A 25,588-nucleotide genomic window follows, 5' to 3' on the forward strand; every position below is an offset into this window, starting at 1 on the left:
CCACTTTGCTGACTGGTGAGAGAGGAGACCACAGCAAGCTGTAGTACAAGAACACATGCTCTCAGTGGCTATTGGAAAGGGAAGAGACACTCGGACACGGCATGTCATCTCCGGACTCTGACTAAGGGTGCAGATGGCCCTGGCCTTCTTCAAGGCAGCACTAGGACTAACTTTCTTCCAATGGTTGGCAACTGCAACTTACAACCCTAGTGCAGAGGAAAAGGTGCATACATTCAGCTCTAGCTGTCTTGATCACCTGAGGCAGCCCATCTGAGTAGGAAATATATAGCTCTACTTCATGAAGAGCACTTCCAAAGCATCAACATAATGCTCCCTTTTAGATCTGTGCAATTCTGCATAAGCCTAAAATGTCAGTTTGGCATTCTGAGCATCTGCTTCAGGCATCTACGTAACTCACGTTTCATTTACATTCTTCTCATTGCATTAGTGCTAAAAGCAGAGAAGAAAGTTTGAAAGCCAAGATTTGCTCCTTGAGGTTAGAAGACAGACAACTAATGTCAGGAAGAAATTGGACATTTGGAAAGACTTCTGCACCAGGAGGAAACGACAACACCAGAGGCAGAGAGATTGGGGACTCCTCATCCTTGGAAGTTTCTAGGAGTCAGCTAGACAAACCCACAATGACCTCAACTAGTGCTGGCAATAGTCCTGCTTAAATCAAGAGGCTGGCCTAGAGACCACCAGAGGTTCCTTTGAACCAGCACTTCTATGATTTTTTTTCCAAATATAAGAAAGGTATTAAGAAGCCACAGAAAAGGGTATCTTTAAATTAGTTAACAAAAAGAGGCAGGAACATTCTCAGCCTGGCTCTTACAGGCAAGGTCACTTATTCCTTGGTATTTTATGTTATTTGAAATGGGGCTGCTGCATAATTGGAGAGGTCTTTCATTATACATGAAGTTGAACCATCTCTGAAATAGTTCCTGCTGAAGTTAATATCGAGTAATTCTTGTTTCCCACTGTCCCATTTTCCAATACACCACATTTCTGCACTGACAACTGGTAATTGCACAGCAGGATCCGAAACATTTTGGCAATAGATCACAAAAACTCTTCAGGATATAGGAGGAAACATGGGATTACACAAGAAATGGGAACACATTAGCCAGTTAACATGATCAGAAAATTAACATTCAGAAAGTCATTTACAGGTTTCAAGGTTAGCATATTAAGAGAGAAACAATTCAAGAAGTTTAGAACTGTTTCGTATTACTGGAAAACTCCACCACGACACCGCCTTCTCTTGTTCGTCTATTTATCTGCCAGTGAGTTACTTCTATCTTTAAACTGTGGAGCAGATTTCTGCAACCCTATACCAGAAGCAAAGAGGGTCTGGTCTGTAACACACACTGGTTTGTCACAAGTGGGCCCCAAAAGCCAGGAGTTTCAGCAGTCCCTTGGGAAGTCTCACCTACTCTTGGTTTTACACAGCACAGGTCAAATCTCATCTGTTCCCCAACCATGTATAGCCCCATTTTTAACGTTCACAATTCTGCAAGGGTTTTGCCTGCAGCAATACCAGAATCGAGATGCCGGCAAATAACGGACAGACAACTGTAGAAATAACATTTTTGGTTTAGTGTTTACAATTTGTTTTACAGCTCATAATGAAATACTGTTAGAGATATTCTACATTCATACATTTCTAGCAAAATACACTTTTAGAAACATAAGGCACTTTTCCTAAAACAAATGCTCATGATAAAAATTCAGCAAGAGGGCTGGATGAGAACCCTTTCTACCCTTAATGTTCAGGTCAGTAAAAGATCAATCCTCTAGTCAGGCAGGCAGATGAAATAATCAATAGAAAGGTTTCCAAGATAGAGTTACTGCTGTATTAGTGTGCATTCTGAAGTAGTCTATTTGAAGTATCTTCAGTTGGGAAGGGAGGGCATCGTGTGAATAAGATGCGTTAAAATAGTTCTTTGAACTGGGTAACAAAGACACATTGCAGGGATTAAGTTTCATTACTTTCATTGGATTAAATTCCTTCCATTCATTATTGCCAACAAGAGTAAGGAACAAAAAGGAGCTGGTTCTTCTCTCCCTCCCCCCTGCTCCCATTATAATTCAACACAAGATTTCAAAGACTTAAAATGACCAGGACAGAAGCCCCTGAAAAACTGCATCTGGCCACTCCAGAGTATGTTTAAATATTCATTACTGACTTCCTCAAGTCTCACCTCTTACTAAAGAAAGGGAAACATAAAAGAATTGGCAACTGTGTAAGTTGCTTCCAGTCAAATTGATATTTTGCTTCTTTTTAACACGACCCCACTGTTCACATTAAGTACCTGCATTCAGAAACGCACCAGCAGCTCCCCTTGGCAGAGAGACGGCGGGGCAGAGAATGAATGCAGGCAGGGCCCCGGGCCCCGCGGGGAAGAGGGAATGAGCAACTTTGCTTCACACTCTCGTGTCTCAGCTCAAGAACGGTTTCAAAAGCCGGACATGCTGGGCTGCTGTAGCAACAAGGGGACTGATACCAAAACACTGACTGAAGACTTCACTCAGAGACGCATCTGTAGGAACTGAAATCCACTGTTTAAAACTGACAAAAAGAGCTATAATGCTGGCAAAACCACTGTCTACTTCTCAGGGCCCCAGAGAAGGGGACGGTAGGAACGATCCAACAGCGTAGCTTCAAGTTTTGTCTTACCTATTTTATTGCCAAGTACATTTTCCAGTCTTTAGGGGGCTAACAACTGCTGGAAAAACTTGACTCCCGCTCAGTACATCAGACACTACAGTACAAACCTGCATCCCTAGTCCTCTCAAATCCACAGCCAACCCACCATTTGTTTTTCTTACAAGTCCTTGATAGTTTTAAATTCTGACTTACTTGAATTGCACTTTAAAGCCCAGCAGCAAAACAGAAAAACTGGTAGCTATATTCAGGAATATATATAAATTTTTAAGAGATAAGACATTTTATCAAGTCTAAAAAATGCACAGAGATATCAACTGCATAAGCTGTCAAGTTTTGATCTGGCTACAGTGAAGAAGCTGTGAAAAAAGGTTAGCCTATTGGCCCTACTAAAATGGGGGCAGAAATGGGATGCCTGTTCACTTAGGAAAGAAAATGCAGTTAAGATCGAGCTAAATTAGAACCAGCCACCACTGGTCTTAACCCGTCACACACAGAGGTGCTACTGTGCAAACAGGAACTGTGGTGAAATCTAACTTTGTGAAGTGAAAAAATGCATGACTTCAAGACAGCTGCTGCTAAAGAGAAGAAAGGAAGGTGGTACCTCATGGCCCTGAGCTCAAAAGATCTTGAGATCTCAACTTGTGTGGCTCACTTACACTGGCAGAAGAGTCAAGCTCTAGATCACTCAGTTGCTCACTACTGTTACACTAGCAGCCAATTTAAAATTGTGGCTCTGCAATCAGTTTATTGTCCTTCAGCACTGGTGTGATGATATTCACTTGGGACAGGAAGAAGCATCTGAAAGAGGAGATGAAGAACAAAACACAGGCCACTCACTGATCCCAATTTAAATAACAGCATGCAGTTGGTTTCTCTCAAAATCTGTAGGTTCTTCTTTCCCAAGCAAACCTCACAGAATTTGCTAAAGTGACATCCAGTTGCTTTGCACATATACCTTATTGTGTCTTAAAAATATACTTTTAAAAAAATTATTGGGAAAGGCACAGAGCACGTGCAATTTAGTTCCTTGTGGATCTGTGCGTATGTGGAATCTTCAGACTAAGTTGCAATGATTAATAATGGACGGGGTGCTATTTTACAACCAGATAATTTCTTCCAAATTCCAGTTCTCTCCAAAGAAACTGGGGAAATGAGCAGTGCTGCCAAGGAAATGCAAGGCAAGAAGTTCAACCTGCACACCAAGACAGACTGGAATGTATAAAGTTTCACAGACCTCGTTCTTCAGGTCACATTAAAGGAAATAATGTAGTCTAATTTAAAAAAAAATAAAAATCACTAAAGTTAGTTAAAAAGAGTGGAATTATCAAAGTGCTTTAATATATAAAGTGTCAAATATAATTAAACAGGACCATTAACACAGAGCTGCCATATGATATTCAAACAGGTACCTGCGTTTTCTGAATGTAGGAGAGGAGCACAGGTTTTTAATTTCTCCCTTAGGACCAAAGTGGGTTAAGAAAAGTTTTTCTTGTTCATTCAGCTTCTTAACACAAAGTATTTGCTCTGCTCATGCATTCGAAGGCACAGTTGGATTTGCTCAAGCTGAAACTGCATCAAAAGGACTGTCTGCCATGAAATATTAATAAAGGGGCAGCTCTCACTGAGCAAAACACACAACAGCCCCATAAAGTAGATTTATAGATACCTGCCAATTCATAATACTAATTTTTATAAGCTATTTGATACTTAGAAAAATCTGAGCTATTTTCTGCAGCTTTCCTTTAAACATAGTTTAAGATAACTGAATGTGTTATTTGAACAATCCAACAGACTGCCAAAGCTATTCTAACAAGACCAAATGCAAACAAATAAATAAGGAAGAGGTTTCAAAACCACCTCATACAAGATGCTTGGACAACACGCCTTAGCCTCCCTACTGGCTTTTCCTCTCGTGTTATGAATAAGGAAAAAAAACACCAACAAAACATTCTCCACGGCACTTCTCTCAGTACTTCCAATTCATTAAGCTGCTGCCTACTTTAAGCAGATGACCTTAAAGATGGAAAGTAACTCTGTACCAAGCATAGCAGAGCTACCTGCAGCAGGGGGACATGGCTGGTTAGAAATGTCACTCAAGACCTTTCCTGCAATTCACAGATATAAAAGCAGGTATGCTCCAGCAAGCTGAGTCTCAAAAACATGATACAGAGCATCGCATCTGGTCCCTTGCACAGGCATGTATGGCCACAAGTCTGAAGTAATACCAAGTCTCAATAGCACAACTCGTCTGTTTTCTGAAGGCACCATAAAGACAGCAACGCTCCAGGTGTAATGGGAAGAGGCAGAGCAAGGAAAAATAATGAATACAGTTAGGAGGAAACACTAAGAGCAGCTTGGTATAACAAGGGAGGAAAAAAAGGTGGCTCAGTTCTATGATGGCTGTAACATCTGTAACAGCACAGGGACCCTACGCCTCTAGGCAAAGAAAGAATAACCAGAGTTTGGAAAAATCTACTCCTGAACAAAAAAAAACCCAACACAACTCCCATTTCTAGTGGATGGGTGTAAAATCTGTAACTGAAATCAAAGGAGACAGCCAAGAATCAAAACACTACATAAAACATTGGGGCCCATACATACTCACATGGCATCATTAGCCTGTTTCTGATTTACCACAGTGTTAAAAGATCTGGACAGTCTCCTTTGCTCTGCAGGATGACTGAAGTCCAGTGAAGTGTCATATATTAAAACCCTTCTCAATCCGCCAGTGAGAACAAATCCCCCTCCCCAGCCCGTACGAGGGAGGGGGGACGTCTCCCAGACAGGAGATGTTTCTAACAACCCCAGGCACGCTACAGGCAGTATGCCACCGAGTTAGTTCTCCTAAGTAGCACTGCACCAAGCAAGTCTAGGCTTGCTAAGATGTTCTGCCCCTTACATGGACTTGAGGACAGTTTCTCGTGAGCCCTTTAGGCCAGAGGCTCATGCTTTGCTGTTCCATTACTGCTTTTCAAATACATTTTCCTTCCCGTCTTCCCCTCTCACTCCCCGTTATCCCAGAAGGACTTTCTGCATCCTGCGCGCAGCGACGCTGGCTTCGTCCTCGGAGTCGGACTCGCTCTGGGAAGTGGAGCTCTGGGAGGCAGAGCTGCAGGGAGAGGAGCACTCTGGGGAGCACAGGTAGTGCATCAGCGGGAGGCGATACTTCCCACAGAAGTCAACGAACTTGATTTGTCTGACGCAGCTGTCAAAGTAGACACCTGTAAGGGCAGAGGGAACAGCAACGACGTGAGAGACACCGTGCCAAGAAATCCGTAAACCTTACAAGGTTGTTGCAGCTGGTGCAAATGCCTCAAATTAGGATTTAATTGACACTGCACTGAATGCGGAAGCACAAGGGATACTGGAGGAAGAGAAGGGACCAGGACACCTATGAAAATGTGAAGTTTCTTTTCTTCACAAAAAAAAACCCAACTCCTGTAGAACTGTATTTGGTAGGCGATTCAAAATGGCACACTCTACATGAAAGGACACAGGGCACCCACTTCCAAAGAATTTGGCAATTTCTTCTAACCATTAGGGAAGAAATCTCAGGCTGGGAATTTGCAGACTTCTTAAATGTCAAATTAATTCATCCACTCTATTTTCAAACTTGTAAAACCTCTTCTACCAGCTAGCAAAAATGCGTTCACAAATAGCCCTTCATAGCTCTACTTTTCTTCTGCTTGAGTGAAGTCACCATGCTGAGTTTGGATGGTACTTTCCATGGCAACAGTGTTGCTGTAACACACAATTACGTTCTCTTCCTGTCACAGCAAGCGATTTTAGACACTGACATTTTCAGAAGCTTCCAGCGGTGTTTTAAGTCCCAGCTGGTCTGGAGTAAGCTTTTCTCCTGCAGTGCTAGAGCAACACTGCAGCACTGTGCTAGTTCAAAAGGAAAAGTGAAAAAGAGCAACACCAATCCACTGTTATCCAAGCTGTGCAAAACTCTAAAAAAGGAAACCTTTCTTTCCCTTTCAACACAAGTTCCAGCCCTTCCGCCTTTGCTTACAGAGCATGCTTTGATATTGTCCTGTAAGGAGATAAGATAACAGCCTGCGTTATGACTGCAGGGTAGATACTAATTAATGATTTTTTCCTTAATCTTCTAAAGGCTAAACGCATAGATCGTTTACTCTGGATAAAGATTAAGCATTAAACCAAATTACGGCCAAGCATTCCAGGCTTTTCTATGAAGTCCTCTCCTTCCAGGAACTACATGCTAGTAGTCCCAAGCAAGAGCTAAACAAGTTGCTCTCGGTAATTGCCAAGCCCTACAGCCTCTCTCCTCTTTTCCATGCAGAAATGAAGCTTGCTGTTCAGCAAGAGTGCTTGCAAAAGTTCTCCTGTGCATTACTTTGAACTATTTCGGGGCAGATGGATCGGAAGCTTCAGACCATAAAAGCATAGCGGAGTGCTGGGATGAGCTGCAAAGACTCCGACAGAAATACTGTCTTACAATCCCATGCAAATAGAGCAAACCAGCACTACAACTTCAAACCTTGTTCCTAAGTGAACAACACATCGAACCTGACTGAGCTACTAAAGTCATGGCAAGTCAAAGGGAAAGAAAACCCATCAGGTAAAAGCAGAGCGGTGAACTTACCCCCACATTTAGGATTGGGACAGTTGCTGGCCAAGCTCAGATACCGGACAAGATTCTCCGGGAGATCACTGGGAGCATAGGGAACATTGCGAGTTTTAACTGTGCGTCCAGCCAGTTCCTGAAGGCTTGGGGGATTATAGGTCAGGTCACGGACAAAGCGAACCACCAGTGGGTTCCCACGCAAGCTCAGCTCTTCCAGGTGAACCAGGTTAAGAATCTCTCGAGGAAGGTAAGTCAGCAGGTTATTGTGCAGGCTAAGGGAGCGCAGGGAATGCAGCCTGAGGATGGAGATGGAAACCCAGTCAAGATATGCAAGCAAAATCATTCCGCAGCTGCGTTCCACAGACCCGATTACTCTCCCCTCTCCCACCAGTTTCTTTTTCCTTGGCTTTTCTTCCTTTTAAAGCATAAACTCATGCTAAAAGAGCTGCTATTACTCCAGCACACACAATGCCCTAGAAAACTTGGCTCAGCTCTGGAATGCCTGTTAAAGAAATACAGTCTTAAATATGCTGCTGTCCCTCTCAGTATTGCCCCCCCCACACCCCCCAAAAAAGGTAGCACAGAACAAAAGTACACAAACTGAGTGCTTTCAGGGGAGATAATGTTTCCTTGTACCCAGTGCACGCATCAAGAACGGTTCTGTGCAATAGTTTGAATAAGTCACCTGCTTTCACTCATGCATTAAAGATGATTGCTGGTAGGCAGCCAACCCTGGAAAACCCCGTGTTTTCTTTGCATGTGGCTGCACCACCTTGCGCTGTGATACTATTAGATCTCAAAAGCTAAGCAAGATCAGGCCAGGCTACCATCGCCATGGGTGACAAGCAGGTTTTTGGCTTTTGGAGGAGGCATTCTCCTCTCTCAGGAAGCACAAAGCAATGCTGCAGCGTAGTGTCCAGAGATGCTCTCAGACCAGTACAAGTTACAAAACAACCGGACATTGTACATCAAGAGTAATCCCACTACACCATCAAATTCCAACTCAGAAAACTCCGTGCTGCCATTCAATTGCTTTTGGGGTTACAGCTACACACTGAATTCTTCACCTCCCATCTTAGGCTACCCATACAGAGTTTGCAGTGTCCTCTTTTCCCCATTATGAAACAGACAAAGCAGTAACTTATCTTCTAGAACTGTGCTTGAGGATTTAACCAGCACTAAAACATTCTGAGATCCTAGAGTAAGAAATGCCAAGGGAACACAGAGGATGGTAAAACACAAAAGCACACACAAAAAGGTTTTGGGTGAAAGACAAAACAGACCAAGCATTCATCACTAAGAATACAGTAGCATGGCAGTTTATCTTTTCCAAGTTGCCCAGGTACTTCTCAGGGCTCCCTGTACAATCTATTTATTTACCTTAAAATGTATACTTGATGACTCTTTTTTCCCCATAACCCTTTGATTGATATTTCCATATTATATATTCATGGTCTGCCTGCAGTGCACCATGCTAAGGATCATCTCCTTCAAGTCTAGTCACATTAAGAAACTGAAGGACAAATAGGTCCTCCCAGGTGCTTTTATCCACACATGCAGGAGAAAGAGTCAAGAGTTACAGCTGGTAGCTGATGACAGTAAATACTCACTGTGCCAGCTGAGGTGGAATGCTCTGGATCTTGTTGTCACACAGAACTAGATAACTTAGAGAAGGCAGGTTTGCTAATTCAGGTGGAATTGAAGTAATGAAATTCCCTCCAAGGTATAGAAACTCTAAACTGAAAAAGAGAAGAGAAAACACTGCATTATTTCATTAAGGTAATTTTCAGTTTCATTTAACACTAGGTCTTGTCATCTCCTGCCATTTCTTAAAGAAAACTTACAGATGACTGTGCGTAAGATAATTTGCTGAGGGGGAAAAAAAAAAAGCAAAAAAAAAAGCTGAGTTGCACATCAAAATTACAACAGAGCTGCTGTTTCACAACAGATAATGTTAAAATTTACCTCCAGCCTCCTGCAGTCACTGTTACACCTGTAAGTAGGCACCAGACAACTATGTATTCCTACACCAACCCCAGATGCAAAGCTCCGGCTCCTATTTCCAAGGAGGAGCAGCCTGCGCACGCAGGGTCTGCAGCACTGACGCAGCTCCTGCTGCAGCCAGTGGGAGTTCTCAGTTTCAGTAGGAGCAAAGCAAGAGAGCAGTGGCTCTCCTTGAAAATCCTGGCCCTGCACAGGCGCTACTCCCTCTTTATGGTATCATTTGACTCCTCCATGACTAACTGCAACCTTTCAGCAGAAGTCAGAGGCAGCCAGTCCCACTTCGATACAATTCACATACCGAGAACACCACAGCCACAACAGCACAGAGCACATCTAAGTCACACAAGCACATGCATGCAATTTCTCAGATTGATTTCAGTATACTGAAGTCATGGAGCCCAAAGTTTCCAAAAACATTAGCAAGACTTAACCGTAGTTTGGGCTTAAATAATAAAAAAAAATAAATAAAGTCACTGGACATCCTGTGAAAACTCAGTGGATGGGAGACAGGAACAAAGAGAGGCACTAGATCCCTTCTGCCAGATGGAGCAGACAGTATTTGCTGTGCATCTCTGTCCTTCTAGGAAGGAAAATTGGCAAGCACTTCTCTTTGACATAATAGCTTCAAGTCCCCATTTCACAGAGTCAAATAGTTTTCCTCCCCTGTTCTCAGACGCTGCCTGGAAGAGGAGCAAAGGCAGGTTCAGTTTAGGTACTTCTGGCTGGGAAGCAACACCACTGCTAATCACGGTCCAGACAATACTTTTTCCAATGCCTGAAAAACGTGGATCCCCTGGTCCTGTCTGCAGGTGCTGGTTCAAGATCTCTGGTACATACTCAGGTTAGCTGCCCAACTACAGTGTATATTGGCCCTCTCTGATCCACCAAGCCTTCCCCACAGGTAAGGGAAAGAGAAGTCATCCAGGCTCTGTCACCCTTTCTTTAAGAACAGCTAATGACCTCCTCAGAATAGGAGACACCTTCATCTCACCCCAGCAACTGAGAAAGGCTATGGATACAACTGGCAAAGAAACACACGACCAAACCACCCAAGGGACATGGTGGTCGACCCAGAGAAGGTCTGAACCCTGCAACTGTGCCCCAGCATGTGTGGAACGCCAGAGAAGCTCCTCTCTGAGGTTGTCCCTGGGATGGAGCAGAAGAATGGTAGAAAGAGACCATTTCCTTCAGTTCTTGCAAGAAACTTGAACCCCAAAGATCCAGTGACAGCATCTGCTTGGGCTACGGGGGCCACTAACACAGCACAAAGGTCCATCTGCCCAACAGCGAAGAACAGAAAAACAGACCTCTCCAACACACCAGGAGAAGCTCACAGAGCTTAACTTCCCCCAGATTCGCTCACCTTTTTGGAGTATGTCAGAGGCAAGCTAAATCTGGAATTTGGCAAAGTGGGCACAAAATTAAGCCTTAAACTGAATCTGAGTATATGAAAGGAAGAACTACACTTGCTTCAGCTGAGAGATCAAGTGGGACAGCACATTTGGAGGTCATTCTGAACATGTGAGAAAGCAGCCAGGAAAAAACCCACCACCAAACCCCACTGCTCAAAAGCAGCCTCTCTTCTGCACAGACAACCTGTAGGTGAGGAGTGGGGGTAGGAGGAAGGCTGCTGTGCAGAGACTACGTCAAGGGGAGATTATTTTTAATTAAATTTTGATCCCCTAACAAAGCCCCAAGTTTTAACCAAAATTCCTTCTGCAACCTCCATTGTTTCCCAAGGTGGATTTAGGCTGCTTGGCTCTCATTAGGGACTTAACTGCTGACCATACAATTCCTAGGCATGCTTTAACTCCATGCCATGGCTGGAGCCCACACCAAAAACTGTTGGGCAAGGGAATTCTAGTAATGTGGATTTCAATGTTTAAACAAGGCTTAGACGTGTACAAGTTTCCACTTCCTAGGAAAAGTGAATAATTAACTCTTCATCCTCTGTGTTTTAAGACAATAATGACCATAAAGCTACATTGTGTAAAAAACCATACTACCAGGGAAGGGGAAGAGGGGTGCAAAATATATGGTAAAAGATGGTTTGGAAATTCATTTCAAGGCATGAAATGTGTAAGTTTCAAGAGCAGCTTACTGCACAAACTGTAAAAACACTGCCTACAAACTCCTTACAGCTTTCAAATCTGTTCTTTGTAAAGTCTGTGTAATGAGAACACTCAGTTATACTAGCTAGGATATAAAGCCCCAACATCAGACTACAAGTTGATTCTAACCAAAAATCCGCTAAATAAGGTAACTGCTTCAGTGGCAACAATGGGTTTCTTAAAAATTGTTTTCTTTGTACCTATCTTCTGAATCACCTTTTTGAGGTTGGTAGACTAACAACTCACCGGGTCCAGTCTAGTACAGCAAATTCAGAATTTCCAACATCAACTTAAGATATGAATTAGATGATAAATTTCTTAAAAAAGCACAGGGAAGAGGTTCTGAAACTATAAAGAAACTGATTTTAAATACAGCAAAGATATTCTGATAGCTTCCACTGAAACACTGCTCAGTAGGCAAAAGAAATCTATAACTCCCGTCCCCCAAAATATAATTTGCTAGAAAGAAGGATCTAGCCTAGTCTTGGCTCAGCAAGATGGAGAAATTAACAACAGTAATTTCTGCATCAAATTAAAGTGTCAAGAATTGTTTGAGCAAAGCTAATCATGACACAGGCAAGGATTTTCCAGAGACACAACCCTTTTGTAACGAGCGCTCAACGGCCACAGTTCGCTCCCAGCTCATCTACTCCTGGCCTGATTTTCATGTCGCGCTAAAGCCGTACCTAAAGGCCAAGGCAATGCTGGCTCTCGAGCTTTCCTACTCGGAGAGCAGTTTGCTGCTTGGTAAGACGAGCAAAAGCACTGCTGAGCTCTGCCCTCCTCACAAAAGAGCCTGCAATGAGGCAAGCCACACCGTTTACCATAGTTTTTCACATGAGGACCACAGCAGAGACGGGACTGAGCTTAGTGAATACTTCTAACTAACCTTTCACACCAAGACCCAGTTTTTCTGACAATCATTAATCTGTATAGTCATTTGGACCAGCCAGCTAAGGTCTCATGCATCACTGTGTACACAGAGGGAGAGCTGGAATTTTTCTGTACTTTCAAAAGTCAGTCCAGGAACTTAGAAAAGCCAGAGAGCAACCAGCCTCAAACGAACGTAAGCTCAGTTCCTATTTTTGAAGCTAGAATAAATGATGTACTTCCAACCTGCCACACAGGCTCTGGCTGAACAAGTTTCAAGAAGGGAGAAACACCGACACAATCCATCTCAACAAAACCTGAAAAAAACTCCCATTTTACAGAGCAACTGACGGGGCTGACACTTTCCCTGCCTTTTAGAAATGTTTACAAATACACTAATAAAAGGCCAGAGTCCCTTTCAGCCTCATATCCAGCAGGCTCCTCGCTCAGCACAGCCAGTACTAATTGCGGCCAAGCAGCAGCCAGCACGTCGAGCCCATCGCGTGTCGTTCCTCTCTAGCAGGGGATTTCGCACCACAGGGCTGTAGGGTGGCCGTGTGAATCCTTTCACATAAGGAAAGGGCATGGGGGAATACTCAAACAACTATGAATTGACTCAGGTGGTGGCAGCAAAGTTTAACACGCCAACAGAATGTACATTCTTGCTTGAGTATGTTCTTGAGGTTTCCAGGTCATCGTATAGCACAAAACAAATCAAAAAGCCCCAAAACACTAAAAAGAGCCCACTCTGAGCACTAGAGGTATTTCTGATACCCTATCAATTACCATGACACTTTCATAGTCATGTTTCAAGGCGAGAATGTCTTCTGGCATAGAAGATACTCAAATTTTCAATCCACCCTGTTTCCCCACAGATGCTTCTTTGGATAAAATTCAACCACTGACATCAAACAGATGCATCTAAATAGGTAATCTAAAAAAGAAACAATGAGCCTGAAATAGCTCCAGGTCTTTTTAAGATAAACTTTTTAGCAAGAAATTTCCAGGCAGTTTTGAGGCTCATGCAAGGGAGGAATTTAAAAGCAGCCCACAATACACTCCTGTTAACCCTGTTCTACGATTTGCTAATTCCTGAGAGAACTGCATAGCCTTTGCTGACACGCAAATTTAAGATCAAACGGTTGTCTGAAAACTATTTGCAAAACGTTTGAAGAGGGGAAGAAAAAGGGAGGCAGCAAACAGATTTCCTAATGCTGTATCTTTATCAAAGCCTCACTTGCCGTTTTTCCCACACTGTAACAGCCATTCTTAAGTGCATGCTTGTCTAACATGCTTAATACTACCCACGAATAAAAGCAAATACTCTGGTTTTCATAGCATCTAAGGCTTTACAAAAAACTTGGATGAATCCAGTTAGGCGTTTGAGGCCTTTGATCCCAGCCCTTGCACAACTGGGTTTTACTAGAGGAATCCAAGCAAGAAGGAAAGGAGCATGCACGGCAGACGCCTGGAAGGAGCCTGGCTCTTTTCCAAGCTCTTTCCGCCTGCTCCTGGCACTCTACTGAGCGCAAGAGTATTCACTAGAAGAGTAAGACTAAACTCAAAATTCACATCGGGAGAGCCAAGGTATCGATTGCCTTTCGCTAAGCTGTTAAGAATTTTTCCCTTTACGGGGCACTTGCAAGACATTTCCCCAAGCGAGCACGCTGATCAGGGCAATCGATGCACCCTTAAGCCAAAAGCCACAGTTGGACAGTGAAGATCAGAGCTGTATTTTACCAGACTTGTCAAACAAATTTTGTCCAGAATGGACACAAGTAGATGACCACGTTTCTAGCTCACCAGCTATAATACATGTTGCCCCTTAGCGCATCCCCAGCTGGATCAGCAGAGGAAGGATACACACAACCAACGCAGAAGTGGGATGTCTACACAGATCACAGTTCAGGAGCTGCTGGGGGCTGTGAATGGAATCTGAGAGAGTGACTGACCATAACATCTCACACCGAAAACACAGCAAGGTCAATGTTGGAGGAAGAACTAAAGAAAAGATGACACTTATGTCTACCTATGCTAAGCTCATCTTTTATCTGGCAACAAATAGCAAAGCAATGCAAAGAGGGCTGCTCTCACCCATCTGGTGCATTTTCTACTCTAAATTCACAGCAACGGCCAATGCTGCAGCTCAGGTCTTGCACCGTACTCACACTGCTAGCTGACAGTAACTGAGGGTGGTGGGCATACAGAAGGAGCTGGCACAGCCTCAACATGATTAAAAAAAGCCCTCAGCAGGGTCCACGCTTACCTTTCTCAGAAACGTAAGAGGCTGTTGCAGGTCACCACAGACGCTTACAGTGGCATTAGGAGGAAAGAGCACTGCATTTTCCTAATGCAAAGGCTATTCATCCTTGGTGCCGGCACGCTATGATCAGCAGTATCCTGCTGCCATCACCAGAGCAACCATGATCATCCACTTATGAAGCCATGTGAATGAAGGAAGTTTCAAGCATCAGGACATCTATAGGTGGTCCCTCTACAACGGCCTAGGAGATAACTGATAATCAGGTGAAAGACACCCACCTTCCATGCAGGATCTTGCACTGCAAAGATTTGTGTGGCCAAGGATGGGGCAGATGGCTGAGGCTGGGAGTAAGACAAGACAGCAGCAGGACTGTCTGCGGTTCTTACTGCTGTTTGTTAACTTGCCAAATCACTAGGAACATGCTAGAGAAAAGGTTTTGCACAAAATGCCTGACCCCAGCTTGCTGCAAAGTTGTGGAATTACTGTCTTCATGTGATTAACAACACACGGCACACGTCTCTCATTCCAGTGCTTTTGCACTTGCAGTTGCCAGCACGTTCCTTCTCCTTCGGCAGATTGGACCCATCAGATTTCTATTCTTTCAACTTCACCACGTAGGCTCCTTACCTGCTGTATTCCTGACCTTCACTAAAACTGATGTGCTACCCCTTCAAAAACTACAACAGGAAACTGCGGGGCATAGAGGAAAGACATGAGGCTTAGTTATCACAATTTTTTTTTTTTTTTTTTTAAATCTCATCAGAGCTCAGACATTCCCTGGAAACATAAGAAATATTTATAGATCTCTGCAACTCTGCTCAACTCTATAATCAGTGACTGGGGCAAATGGGAGTTTGCCAGGGTCACGGGAAGAAGAGAACTGCTGGCCTCAGGAACTCTAGTACCAGCAGGAGAAACGTGTCCGATCAAAGTGCTGCGTGCATTCCTCTGTGGTCTCAGAGACCACGAGACACAAGAAAAATTTCTTTTATGGGAAGTTGCATATGGAAAAAGGCTCAAAGTCTTGGCTTGCCAGCAACAGTGAGATGGACACTTGTAGCTTGAGCTGTGAGGTTAACAGAAGCCCCCATACCTACACCAGGTCCCACCTCCTGGCCCGGAGTTCAGAAATGAAGAGATGTCTCCGTGTTGCCCAAGGGCTCTGCTCTGCCCTTGCTCAGGCTTGTTTTACCCACTTCAACACTATGCGTGCTCACGCTGTGGACACCTCTGTTGGTGGCAGATGGGAAGAGGGACTGGCAGCAGTTACTCTCCAGTGCATATCTACTATCTTTTTGGCAAGGGTGTCAGGTCACTGGTTATCTGGCTCCCAATGAGTAGATTAGGATTCCCTCTGGAGGAACATTAGATTATAAAGTATTGTTCTCTCCCAGCTCTTGCAAGCAAGTGTGCTGCTCCCTTTTGTTACTTAAGCAGACCCAGATACACAAGAGTCACTGATGGCATAGTGGTAAAGAAGCTGACAATCCCGGTGGGGCACGGATTCGCTATCTTGAGCTAAAGTTCAATTATATTATGGTGACACGTTAGCAGAAGTTCAACGAGTTAGCAGTGATTACGTGGGCAGCAGACACAAGCTGCGTCTAGTCTCATTTTTCTACCTGACACATCATTTTGTGATGATAAACAGACGTTCAATAGCCTTGTCCGCATTTGCCCTCTCAGAATTGTCATTCTGGGGTTTGAGCACAACCAGCCCAAGAAGAGCTGCAGGACAGGACAAACAGGAGGCCTGCTTCAGGGCAGGCCAGAGGAACAAAGCAGAGTAACCATGCAGCAGTAGTTTGGCAGTGGTGCAGCATGGAGAGCACAGCACAGAGCCCACTGGGGCACCACATGCATTGCTACACAGCCTGGTACCTTCTCAGGGTCAGCAGTGTAACAAAAAGCGGGACTGAGGTTTGTTGAGGGGAAAAAAAAGAAAAAAGAGAGATAGAGAAACCATAACCACAGATGAGAGCATCTAAGCAGCAGCCGGGAGCCTCTGCCTCAGAGGTCGGCGCAACAATCAGATCCCAGCCACATCCTGGATGCTACCAGGCATGCTATGGAGGCAAGGTGGATCATCTCCCGCACACAACTGCCCTCCTCCACCAGCCTCCCATGAAGTTGGTGCCATTGTCCTCATTTCCTTCATTATCCCTGAAGCAACTGCTCCTGAACAGAGAGAAAGCTGAGTTTTCTCCTCCTCATGAGAGCCCCAACCCTGGACGCATCCCAACTCTGCCAAGATGGACATGGGCATTCTCTAGCACTCAAAACACCTCATAGCATCTCTCAAACTTAGCTTAACCCAGACTTGCTCCAGATCCTCAACAGGTGCATGCTGTGCCATCCAGGCAAAAGCCACATACCCAATTGTACTATATTGCAGTGGACAAAAAAGTTTCCCACCAGCACTCAAGCAGTTCTGGTACTTCCAACCTAGGGCCATGGGAGACAGCACCCCGCATACAACATCTCGTGCTTCCGCTGGATGCAGCTCTGCTGAGCCATCAGGGCGAATCCAGCTACTTAGGGTCAAGGCTGCTGGAATTTGCGTAAGAGAGGCTGCCTCTGGCAAGCCCCTTGGCAAAGAGCTGGAGTAAAGAAAGTTCAGACCCAAAGTCTTCGCGGAGAGCCACAGAGGGGCTAGTCTGAGGCTTGAGAAACCAGCAGAACATACCGAGGTGCCTGCGTGTAGCGCGCGAGCCAGAATACGGCCTCTGGCTGGCCCAGGAGGATGGCAAGCTTCAGAAGTACCTATCCCAGGTCAATGCGGGCAGTCAATACCCAGTCCTGCCTAAGATCTGTTCCCACCTCACCAACATTCCTAACTGCCGTGATTCAGCCATAGGTTTCTATGCCACCGGCCTGCGGTGGTTTGATCCAGCCCAAGAACCAGACATACCACCGCACCTGAGCACAGCCAGCCTACGGCTCTACACTTCAGAAGATCTATCAGCTGATCTGTCAGATCTACGTGAGCCGGATGGGTGGAGAGAACTACAACAAAAACCCAACCATGCCAGCAAGCACCCTGATGCGACCGGAGCCGTATCAGCAGAAAGGCCCTATTGTTTGCATAAGCCACAACCAGATCTTTATCCTCCTGTGCAACCCATCGTGCAGCCATGAGCCGCATGAGAGCGGGGGTTTTATTTTGCTCTCGCCTAGAGATCTGTATCACAGCAAAGCCGCAGAGCGCCTGTCGCACGTCAACGTTCGTACCAACCACACCGTCATCAGGAGAGCCTCCCCTGTGCCGAGGCAGCCCAAGGACGAGGAAATCCTGAAAGAGTCGCCCACGTGGCGAGCGCAGAAGGCCCGTCGGTCGCTCGAAGAGCGGCTTCGAGCTCGGGTAACCCAACCTGACGAGGGGGAAGAGACACGTTATAGCAGCAGCAGTGCTTACAGACACCTGAGGCCCGACAAAACTCGCTCCCCGAGCGGGAGGGAGACACGAGGCGTGCTGCCGGCGGCGGCCAGAAAATCCGGTCGGGTTTGCCTGGCAGCTGCCGGGGCTTTTCTTGCCGTGTCCCCCCCGGGCAGAGGCTCGGGTTGGGGGGGTTGGTGGGGGGGGGGGGGCCGGCCCGTCCCGCCCGGCGCCCTGCCCTCACCTGCGGAGCTCCTGGATGTCGGGCGGGATGCCGTGGAGGCGGTTACCGCCGAGGCTGAGGCTCTGCAGCCCGCGGAGCCCCAGCAGGGCGGGCGGCACCTCGGCGAAGCGGTTCCCGCTGAGGTTGAGGACGCGGAGGGAGCGGCCCGGCGGGGCCTGCCCCAGCCCCTTGGGCAGCGAACCGGGCCCGCCCAGCCGGTTGTTCTTAGCCAGGAGCGTGTGGAGACGCGGCAGGGCCAACAACTCCTCTCCCAGCACCGCCAGCCCCGTCCCGCTCACGTCCAGCACCTCCAACGCCGGGAACCACTGCGACAGCCCGGCGGGCAGCGGGCCCGACAACCGACGGGGCGACAGCACCAACCGCCGCGCCTCAGCGCTGCGCCGCGCCGACAGCTCCGCCGACAGCTCCGCCTCCGCTTCCACCACCTCCACCTCCTCCTCCTCCTCCTCGTCCTCCGCCGGGCCGCGCCGCGGTGGCTCCGGCTCCTGCTCCGGGGCCGCGCCGCCCGCCGCCGCCGCCGCCATCCCGCTCGCACCGCCCGCCGTCCCCTCACACCGCCGCCGCCGCCCTTGCGTCACCCCGGGGGCTCCCACGCCTCGCCCCGCCCCGCCCCGCCCCGGAATCTGAATAGTCCACCGCCCTCCTTCCCGCCCCTGCCGGTACACCGCGGCTCCATGCTCGATCCCGGGTTCGCCCCCGCCTCAGGCGGGGAAGAGAGGCTCCCCCCCAACGCGGGGCCGGAGAGGGGCGAGCGCTCTTATGCAGGTTGCGGGGCGCCGGCGGGAGGGAGGCGAAGAGAGCGGGCCCAGCCGCGGCCCCGAAACGAGCATGAGAGAGAAGGGCGGAGCGGGGCAGGGCAGCGGCTGTGGAGAGGAGCCTGGCACCCCCCGCGCCCCGCTGGAGCCGGGCGACGCGAAAGCTCCGAGGGCCTCTAACGGGAAAATTAAAAAAATAACCTCCCTCCTCGCCTTTTCACTCATCCTCAGAGCCCGGAGAAAAGGCGCTCTGCCCCCTCCCTCCCGTCCCCCCCAGCACCGCAAGGCCTCTCTCTGTGGTGACGGCGGGGCCTGGCCCGTGGCGTCCCGGCCTTGCGGGTTTTGTCCGGGGTTTTGTCCGCTTTGGTCCTTGCGGACCTGCTGCTGGTGGGGCACCAAACCGGAGGAGCCTTCTCAGAGGCACCTCGGCGTATCTCCTTGTCCGGATGTGAAAAGACAGCTTTGATCGTGAGCTAGGCCGTTGGCAGGAGTTAATCCACTTAACGCGTTGGGTCTTGTCAGGCGGAGAGGCCTGATGCAGGTTATGGATTGATAACGGAGCTGACTCTGGTTGTACCATATATGAAGAGGGAACTCGGGATTTGGGATTCCAATTCATCGCCCTTTTGACACAGGTTAATGGCGGTGTAATCAGTAATCGCCCGCTGGAAGAAGCAGCAGCCGTGTGTCATGACAATGAGAAGATTCACAGCCCAAGGGAACTTTTGCCCTGACAAAGTCCGGGCTTAAGAAACAGTCTTGCTTCCTTATGATGCATAGAAGAACCCGAAAGAAGGGAGTGGCCATCTCCCACCCGCTTAAAACACTTCATATACCCCCAAATCTCTGTCATCTTAGAGTGGAAGAAACGCAAATGAACCACGCTTGGCTTGTACCAGCCAAGAGCTTAAAAACAATGCGTGAAGCAGTAACAATGCTGAGTTTGAAGGTGTCCAGAATACTGTGGACGAAACCCATGGTGCATTTGTCCTTCCCTTGGCGCTCCTACAAACTCTGGATTTTACCACTACAAATATTTTGAAGTGACAGCTCCCGTTCCCATAAGCAGGGAGTTGTCAAGGCTGTGCCCAGCCTTCAAGAAATGGTGTGCCATAATGGGTGGGAATGACAAGGTCACCTTCTGTTGGACTTGTTTCATTTGTTCTATAAGTCTCTACGGATTCACAGATGCGACCCCTGATGTGAACCCAGAGATAGCCGCGTAAGAGCAGACACTGTACCAGTACAGTTATTTCAATATAATTTTGCCTGCTCTATAAAGGTTGCACTGTTTCAGCTGGATCGGGATAGTTTGTGGGAGGGTTTATGTAAGCACAAGAGCAAGGTCATCTGCAATTTGCTCTTGCCTTCTGCAGTGCTCTGAGCCTGTGCTCTCCCAAAGTTGCGTCCTGTGAACCGGATCATTTTTTTCAGGAAGTGAGTCTGATGATAGGTTAGTTTGTTCTCATCTTCAGAATTAAAGTTAATAAATACCTCACAAATGCAGTTCAGTCTTGATCAACCATGTAAATAGCATATTTCTCAGTTTGAAGCTTAACAGTGCTGGAGAATTGTGAAGCGATTAAGTGCATGTAGTTACACAGTGCAGCAACTCGTTAATACTTGTATGTGCTTAACTCCATAAACAGGTCATAGTTTTTGCCAGGCCTCGGCTAGGGGTGGACCACAGCCTTCCTGCTCTTCCTCTCTCCCACCCCAAAGTCATTTTGCTTCAGTAAGTATGCATGATGCACAAGGCAAAGTATAGCGCCATCTAGCTAAATTCTTGGCTGACACGTCCTTTCATTCCTTCTTAAAATCCTGGGAAATTCTAGCAGTAGAAATTAAAGTAATAAAGCAGACCCACTTTACAGTTGAGCAGTGAATGGGCTGGGAATGCCACAGTTAAGACGGTTTATGCAGCAGCTGGTACATGCTAAAGAGGCCATTTGGTGTGAAAAGTAACATATAAGAGGCAGGTTTTTTTTTTTTTTAAACAGCTTTGGAAGGAGCGTACCAAGTGAAACAAAGGAACGCAGCCTTCTCTTCTGTTGGACTGTCATTTGCACAGAAGAGCTCATGGTAGTAGAAGTTGCTAAGTCCATTACAGTTACGGGGGAGATGAATGGTAAGACATTATCCTCCTGTTACACGACACCATTAAAGGCCATTTCGTCATTCAGTTCAGCAAAGGTGACATTAGCCATTCAGCCCTGTCTTCGTAAGGTCCTATCAGAAACAGACGGGACCTCGGGAGGGTCACCCCCCTGGTCTCCCATCTTGGGGTAGGATCAGCTATACTTGGTCTACTCCCGATAGCTGTTACTCAAGTCTTTTCTTAAACCCATACAGGGACAAAGTCTGTGAAATACACAGAAGCGTCTTCCAGTTCTTTGCTAACCTTGACATTCAAAAGCATTCCCTGACGTCTCATCTAGATCTGCCCTGGCTGCCGCAACTGAAGCTAGTGTCCCATCCGCCACAGTGAGATGGGTATGTTCATCTTGATAGCAGTCTCCACCTGAAGACAGTTAGAGCCTTCCTTCTTAACTGTGCCTAAGGCTTCTGATCTGTCCCTGTAAGTCACATTTTTGAGGCCTTTAGTTATTTTACTTGCATCTGGGTTCTTTCCACCTGATCCACCCGTTTTGTGAAAGGCACTGCCCAAACGAGAAGGTACTTCAGCTGAGGGTCCCTTGATGCCACACGGGACAGAGCGATTGCCCCGTACTTCACCGCCTGTGTCCCTCTGTATTCTCCCCATTCTACAATGGTTTGCCTTCCCATCGGGCACACTATCTTAACGCACGTTCATCGTGTGATCGCATCACACGTGGAGAGCTGCTAGGTTATTCCTTCCCAATGGCACAGGTGGAGTGTGTGCTGGGGGAGCAAACAGGGGATACTGAAAGGAAACTCTCATCGTTAAGAGCGTGTGGCTGGAAGGCAGAAGTCGTGGCTGCCGGCTGCATCTCTGCCGCTGGCTCGCCACGCGATTGCAACTTCCCACTCCTCTCTGCTGTACCTCGGTTTCCCCAGCTATAAAACAGAGACAGTCATGTCTCACGTTTGTCAAATGCATCGACATCTGTGTATCAATGCCATAATGGGGTGTGCAGAAAGATAGCTGTTTTTTTTTTTTTAAGAGGAAAATGAGGTATATGGCTTGTGAGAAATAAAAAAATCCATGTGTTATTTTTTAAATTTTGTTTCATTTATTTGGCAGTAATATCCAAACCCCCCTGCTTCAAAAAAATTACAAAATCAAGTAAAATAAGTGCACTAAGGAAACCTACAGAATACTGATAAATTTCACACACGTACAGGAGGGAATATAGAGGGAGGAGTGGGACTTTTTTGTTTGTTGCTTAAATTTGGCTTTTTGGAAAAAACAAAACAAAACAAAACCAAACCTGCCTTCCCTGCCCCTTGCAGTCTGTACAGCAATTGTCCCAGAGAGCAACGGCTGGAATTCAGCACTTCCTTCCCCAGCAGCCAAGTCACCCAGCAGAAGTTAGCGACTGACCAGCCTGCTGCAGGGTACAGTCTGGGCATCGCTCACCAAACGGTTGCCCTTCCCCTCGGTGCGGGGAGGCGAGATGTTTCGGTCCCCTTTGGGTACCATAGCCCTTAGAGCCGGCATCGCTCTCCACAGCTGTGTTTCCCTTTGAGGGCACAAGGAGGAAAAGGCTCCGCACGTGGCAGCCCTTTCCGCGGAGGCACGTTCACCGCACTCCTACCCCGCTGCCCCAGGCTATCCTAGGATCTGTTGTATGGCTTGTCAGAGAGCTCAGCTTGCCCTGCCCGAGATAGCAGCTCATCCCTCTGCCGTCAGTGCAAGCGCAAGCTCTGTAAACCTCAACTGCCAGCACCGACCTCTCCAGCTGTCCCCAGCAGCCATCCTTGTAGAGCGCACATCCACAGGAGACAGGAAGGGGACTAGAGAACGTATAGTGTAATGCAGCCTACAGAAGCCCTTCAGACATGGATTAGCCTCCCCTTCCTGCAAATGCTCTGCTTCTCCCAGTTGGAGATTTTCCTGACTGGACAATAAGATGTTATCTCCATCCAGGGAAAGCCTTTAAGGCAAGCTGTTGTATTTTCTCTAAGGCACTTTAATGATCCAAGCTGGAAGGAAGCGAGCTGGGAGGCACGAACTACCTTTCAAAGCAGGGTTGGAATAAAGCAAAACATTTATTAACAATGTTCCTGTGACTCTAGATCAAGCACATGAAGCTGTTTCACTCATACTGTTGGGGAGGAGCGAGGCTACGTCTGATGGGTGCTCCTAATTCCACCAACCACTTCATCCAGTGCCACCAGAACACAAACAATGACTCCGTCCCAGTGTAGCATTGTCTACATTCCCCTCACCTTCACAGATGACAGCTTCTCAAATCCAGACCCTCATGGGAGAAGAACCAGCCCCCTTCTGCATGTATTGTGCCAAAACCTCCAAGCATGGCAGGGTAGAGTATGATTCTCACTGGAAATGTGGCACTGTGCCAAAGTCAATGGAAGTCCTTGGGGTTCACATCGGGGAAAACACCTCAAAGACCAGACAGCTTTTAACAAATCTGGCTCACGGGTGAGACCACAGGAGGGACCAAGCTTTCTTCTTTTCCTACACTTGCTAGGTACCAGCTCATTCTTCCTCTCCAAGGAAAGCACTGTGCAAAAAGGGGAAGGTTGGGACAAAAGTCCTGCTGATCTTCACTCAAGCAGAACATTCTTTTGCAGATGCATGTGGAGTTTTGCTTGAGTAAGCACTAGGGACTGCAAGACACCTGGCAACAACTGCTGAAGTTGCTCACAAACAGGAAGATGGAAGTCACAAGCAGTCATCTCAGGGTACATGCAACTGCCTGGGATGCACAGCAGGGGTGTGAAGGGAATGCGGAAGCTGGAGGTTCAGGCCTGTGAGTGTATGAAGTACATTCGACAACTGCAGGAGAAAATCAGCTCGGCTGGAGGCTACAGAGGTGATTGTCAACAGAACAGCATTTCATTTATATCTAGGACCAATGCTCTGAGAAAGGGGTCAGACAAAAATGACCCGTGAAGGGATGCGTGGTTGGTAAAAGACAGTCTGATCAAAGACATCATGAAATGTGTCAGTAATGAGGCTTCCAGCCCTGACTCCAAACTCAGACCTGGAATCAAAGAATAATGCTGCTGCCTTACCCCAGAGGGAGATGGAAAGCCCAAGATGATGGCTAACAGCCCTGACTCCAACTAAACAGTTTTTTACGTAGTTAAGCCTTTTAAGATACCCTGCTAATGGGATTGCCTGGTGCCTCTGTCTCTGGACTACTTGGCACTCCCCTCTGGGAAATTTAGAGAGGCATGAGCACGGACTTTGAGCACATGGTCAACGCTAGCTAAGGGAGCAAGAGCTAGAGAGCTGCAGTGTCAATCCGTGCCTGGTGAAACCAATTACATCCAGCCCTGTCTCTTCTTCCCATGAGGGACACTGCTATCCCCAGTTGAGAAATACCCTGTAGCGCAGGGCTCACAAATTGCTTGTGGTGATTGCGGTGGCCGAGCGCAGTGCGATACAAACTGTGCATGGGCATTACAGCACTGTCAATAACAAAAACCCACAGGCTGGGTTTTCTTGGAAGATCTAGAGCTACGAAACATACAAAAGCTGAATTACTACCATAGGAAATAAAGTAATAAAAAAAACCACCAAAACAAGAGGGGGAGTCAGCATGTGAATGTGATAAGAAAAGAATATGCTAGCACCTCTAAGGAGGGGGCAGGGAGAGTAAGAGTGAGATGAGGTCAAAAGGAACCATGTTGTGTTGGAGCCCACAATGTACTGGAGGAGCTGCTGGGGACAGTCCGGTGGAAAGCAAGGAGGAACGTGCTGGACTCATGCCAGCAGCATGGCACCACGACTTCCAGGTGTCACACCAGGCTGACCAGCTTTGAGGAGCTTGAACCAAAGGGGAGGGTAAGCAGGGCAAGGTCCTTGGCTAATGATGCCCTGCAGCACACGTGCTCAGCCACAAAACTGCCGGGCCTGTATTTCTGCAGCCAAGGCCGGTGCTGACAATTGTATTGATTGAAGACCCCCTTTTCTATCCAGCACTGACCTCCGTCCTTTCCCCAGATCCAGGGGAACAAGAAAACCCTGTTAGCTCTTGGAGGGAGCAGCTGTCTGCTCTGGGAAAGGGTCCCAGAGGCTGCTCTAAGTCCCTCCCAGCCTTCCAAGGCCCCAGCAGTAAAGCTCCCTGAACAGGTGGGCTCTGCTCCCCTTTCCTGGCCCCATTCTCTGTGTATTACAAAACAAATAACCCATCGCTATACAATGTAAATATCTGTGACTGGGCAACTGTAGCAGACACTTGTGCATACTGAGATCAGCACTGGAGGACAGGGTGGCAGGTTGGGCCCATCCTCCTGGGCTCCTCCGGTGTGGAGGCCCCTTACATCTCCTTGGTGCTCATTCTCTTGGTCTTCTCGGCCGTCTCCTGGAGAAAGAGAGTACAACAGTGAAGCTCCGCACTGACGCAGGAGCTGGCAGTGCCCTGAAAGCTTTGGTTCATCCACAAGCAGCGCCGACACTGGCTTACACCTCAAAGCCTCACACCTGTATTTGTCCCCACAGGCAACAGAGATCCCCCTTTACTGTGCTCCCCCTTCCACCAGAAGTCTCCAAGTGACAGAAGCAGAGGGAACCCTTCTAAGCAAGGAG

At 47.3% G+C, this 25,588-nt stretch overlaps 2 protein-coding genes across 2 annotated transcripts in view; both read right to left on the reverse strand.

Annotated features, from left to right (window-relative positions):
- Positions 1-1,580: 1,580 nt before the first annotated feature.
- Positions 1,581-18,654, reverse strand: LRRC58 (leucine rich repeat containing 58). Its single transcript, XM_075034671.1, has 4 exons — positions 18,131-18,654; positions 8,873-9,001; positions 7,281-7,558; positions 1,581-5,892 (listed from the first exon to the last, which is right to left on the reverse strand). Exons 1-4 carry the CDS (start codon positions 18,652-18,654, stop codon positions 5,684-5,686), a joined length of 1,140 nt encoding a protein of 379 aa, XP_074890772.1. The 3' UTR covers positions 1,581-5,683.
- A 3,423-nt stretch (positions 18,655-22,077) lies between these two features.
- The window catches only part of FSTL1 (follistatin like 1), a 55,823-nt gene continuing 52,312 nt past the window's right edge, over positions 22,078-25,588 (reverse strand). The window contains exon 11 of the mRNA XM_075034398.1: positions 22,078-25,364. Within this exon, the coding sequence (XP_074890499.1) occupies positions 25,320-25,364 (45 nt within the window). The 3' untranslated portion in view covers positions 22,078-25,319. The remainder of the gene's footprint in view (positions 25,365-25,588) is intronic.

This window comes from Buteo buteo, chromosome 8, assembly GCF_964188355.1.
Source record: "Buteo buteo chromosome 8, bButBut1.hap1.1, whole genome shotgun sequence".
Taxonomy (NCBI): domain Eukaryota; kingdom Metazoa; phylum Chordata; class Aves; order Accipitriformes; family Accipitridae; genus Buteo; species Buteo buteo.

Coding starts and splice junctions, on each gene's coding strand:
- LRRC58 (XM_075034671.1), bottom strand. CDS start 18,654: ATGGCGGCGGCGGCGGCGGGCGGCGCGGCCCCGGAGCAGGAGCCGGAG. Junction 7,559..8,872: donor ATTCCACCTCAGCTGGCACA/GTGAGTATTTAC, acceptor CTCCATCCTCAG/GCTGCATTCCCTGCGCTCCC. Junction 5,893..7,280: donor TCCCAATCCTAAATGTGGGG/GTAAGTTCACCG, acceptor CTGCCCTTACAG/GTGTCTACTTTGACAGCTGC.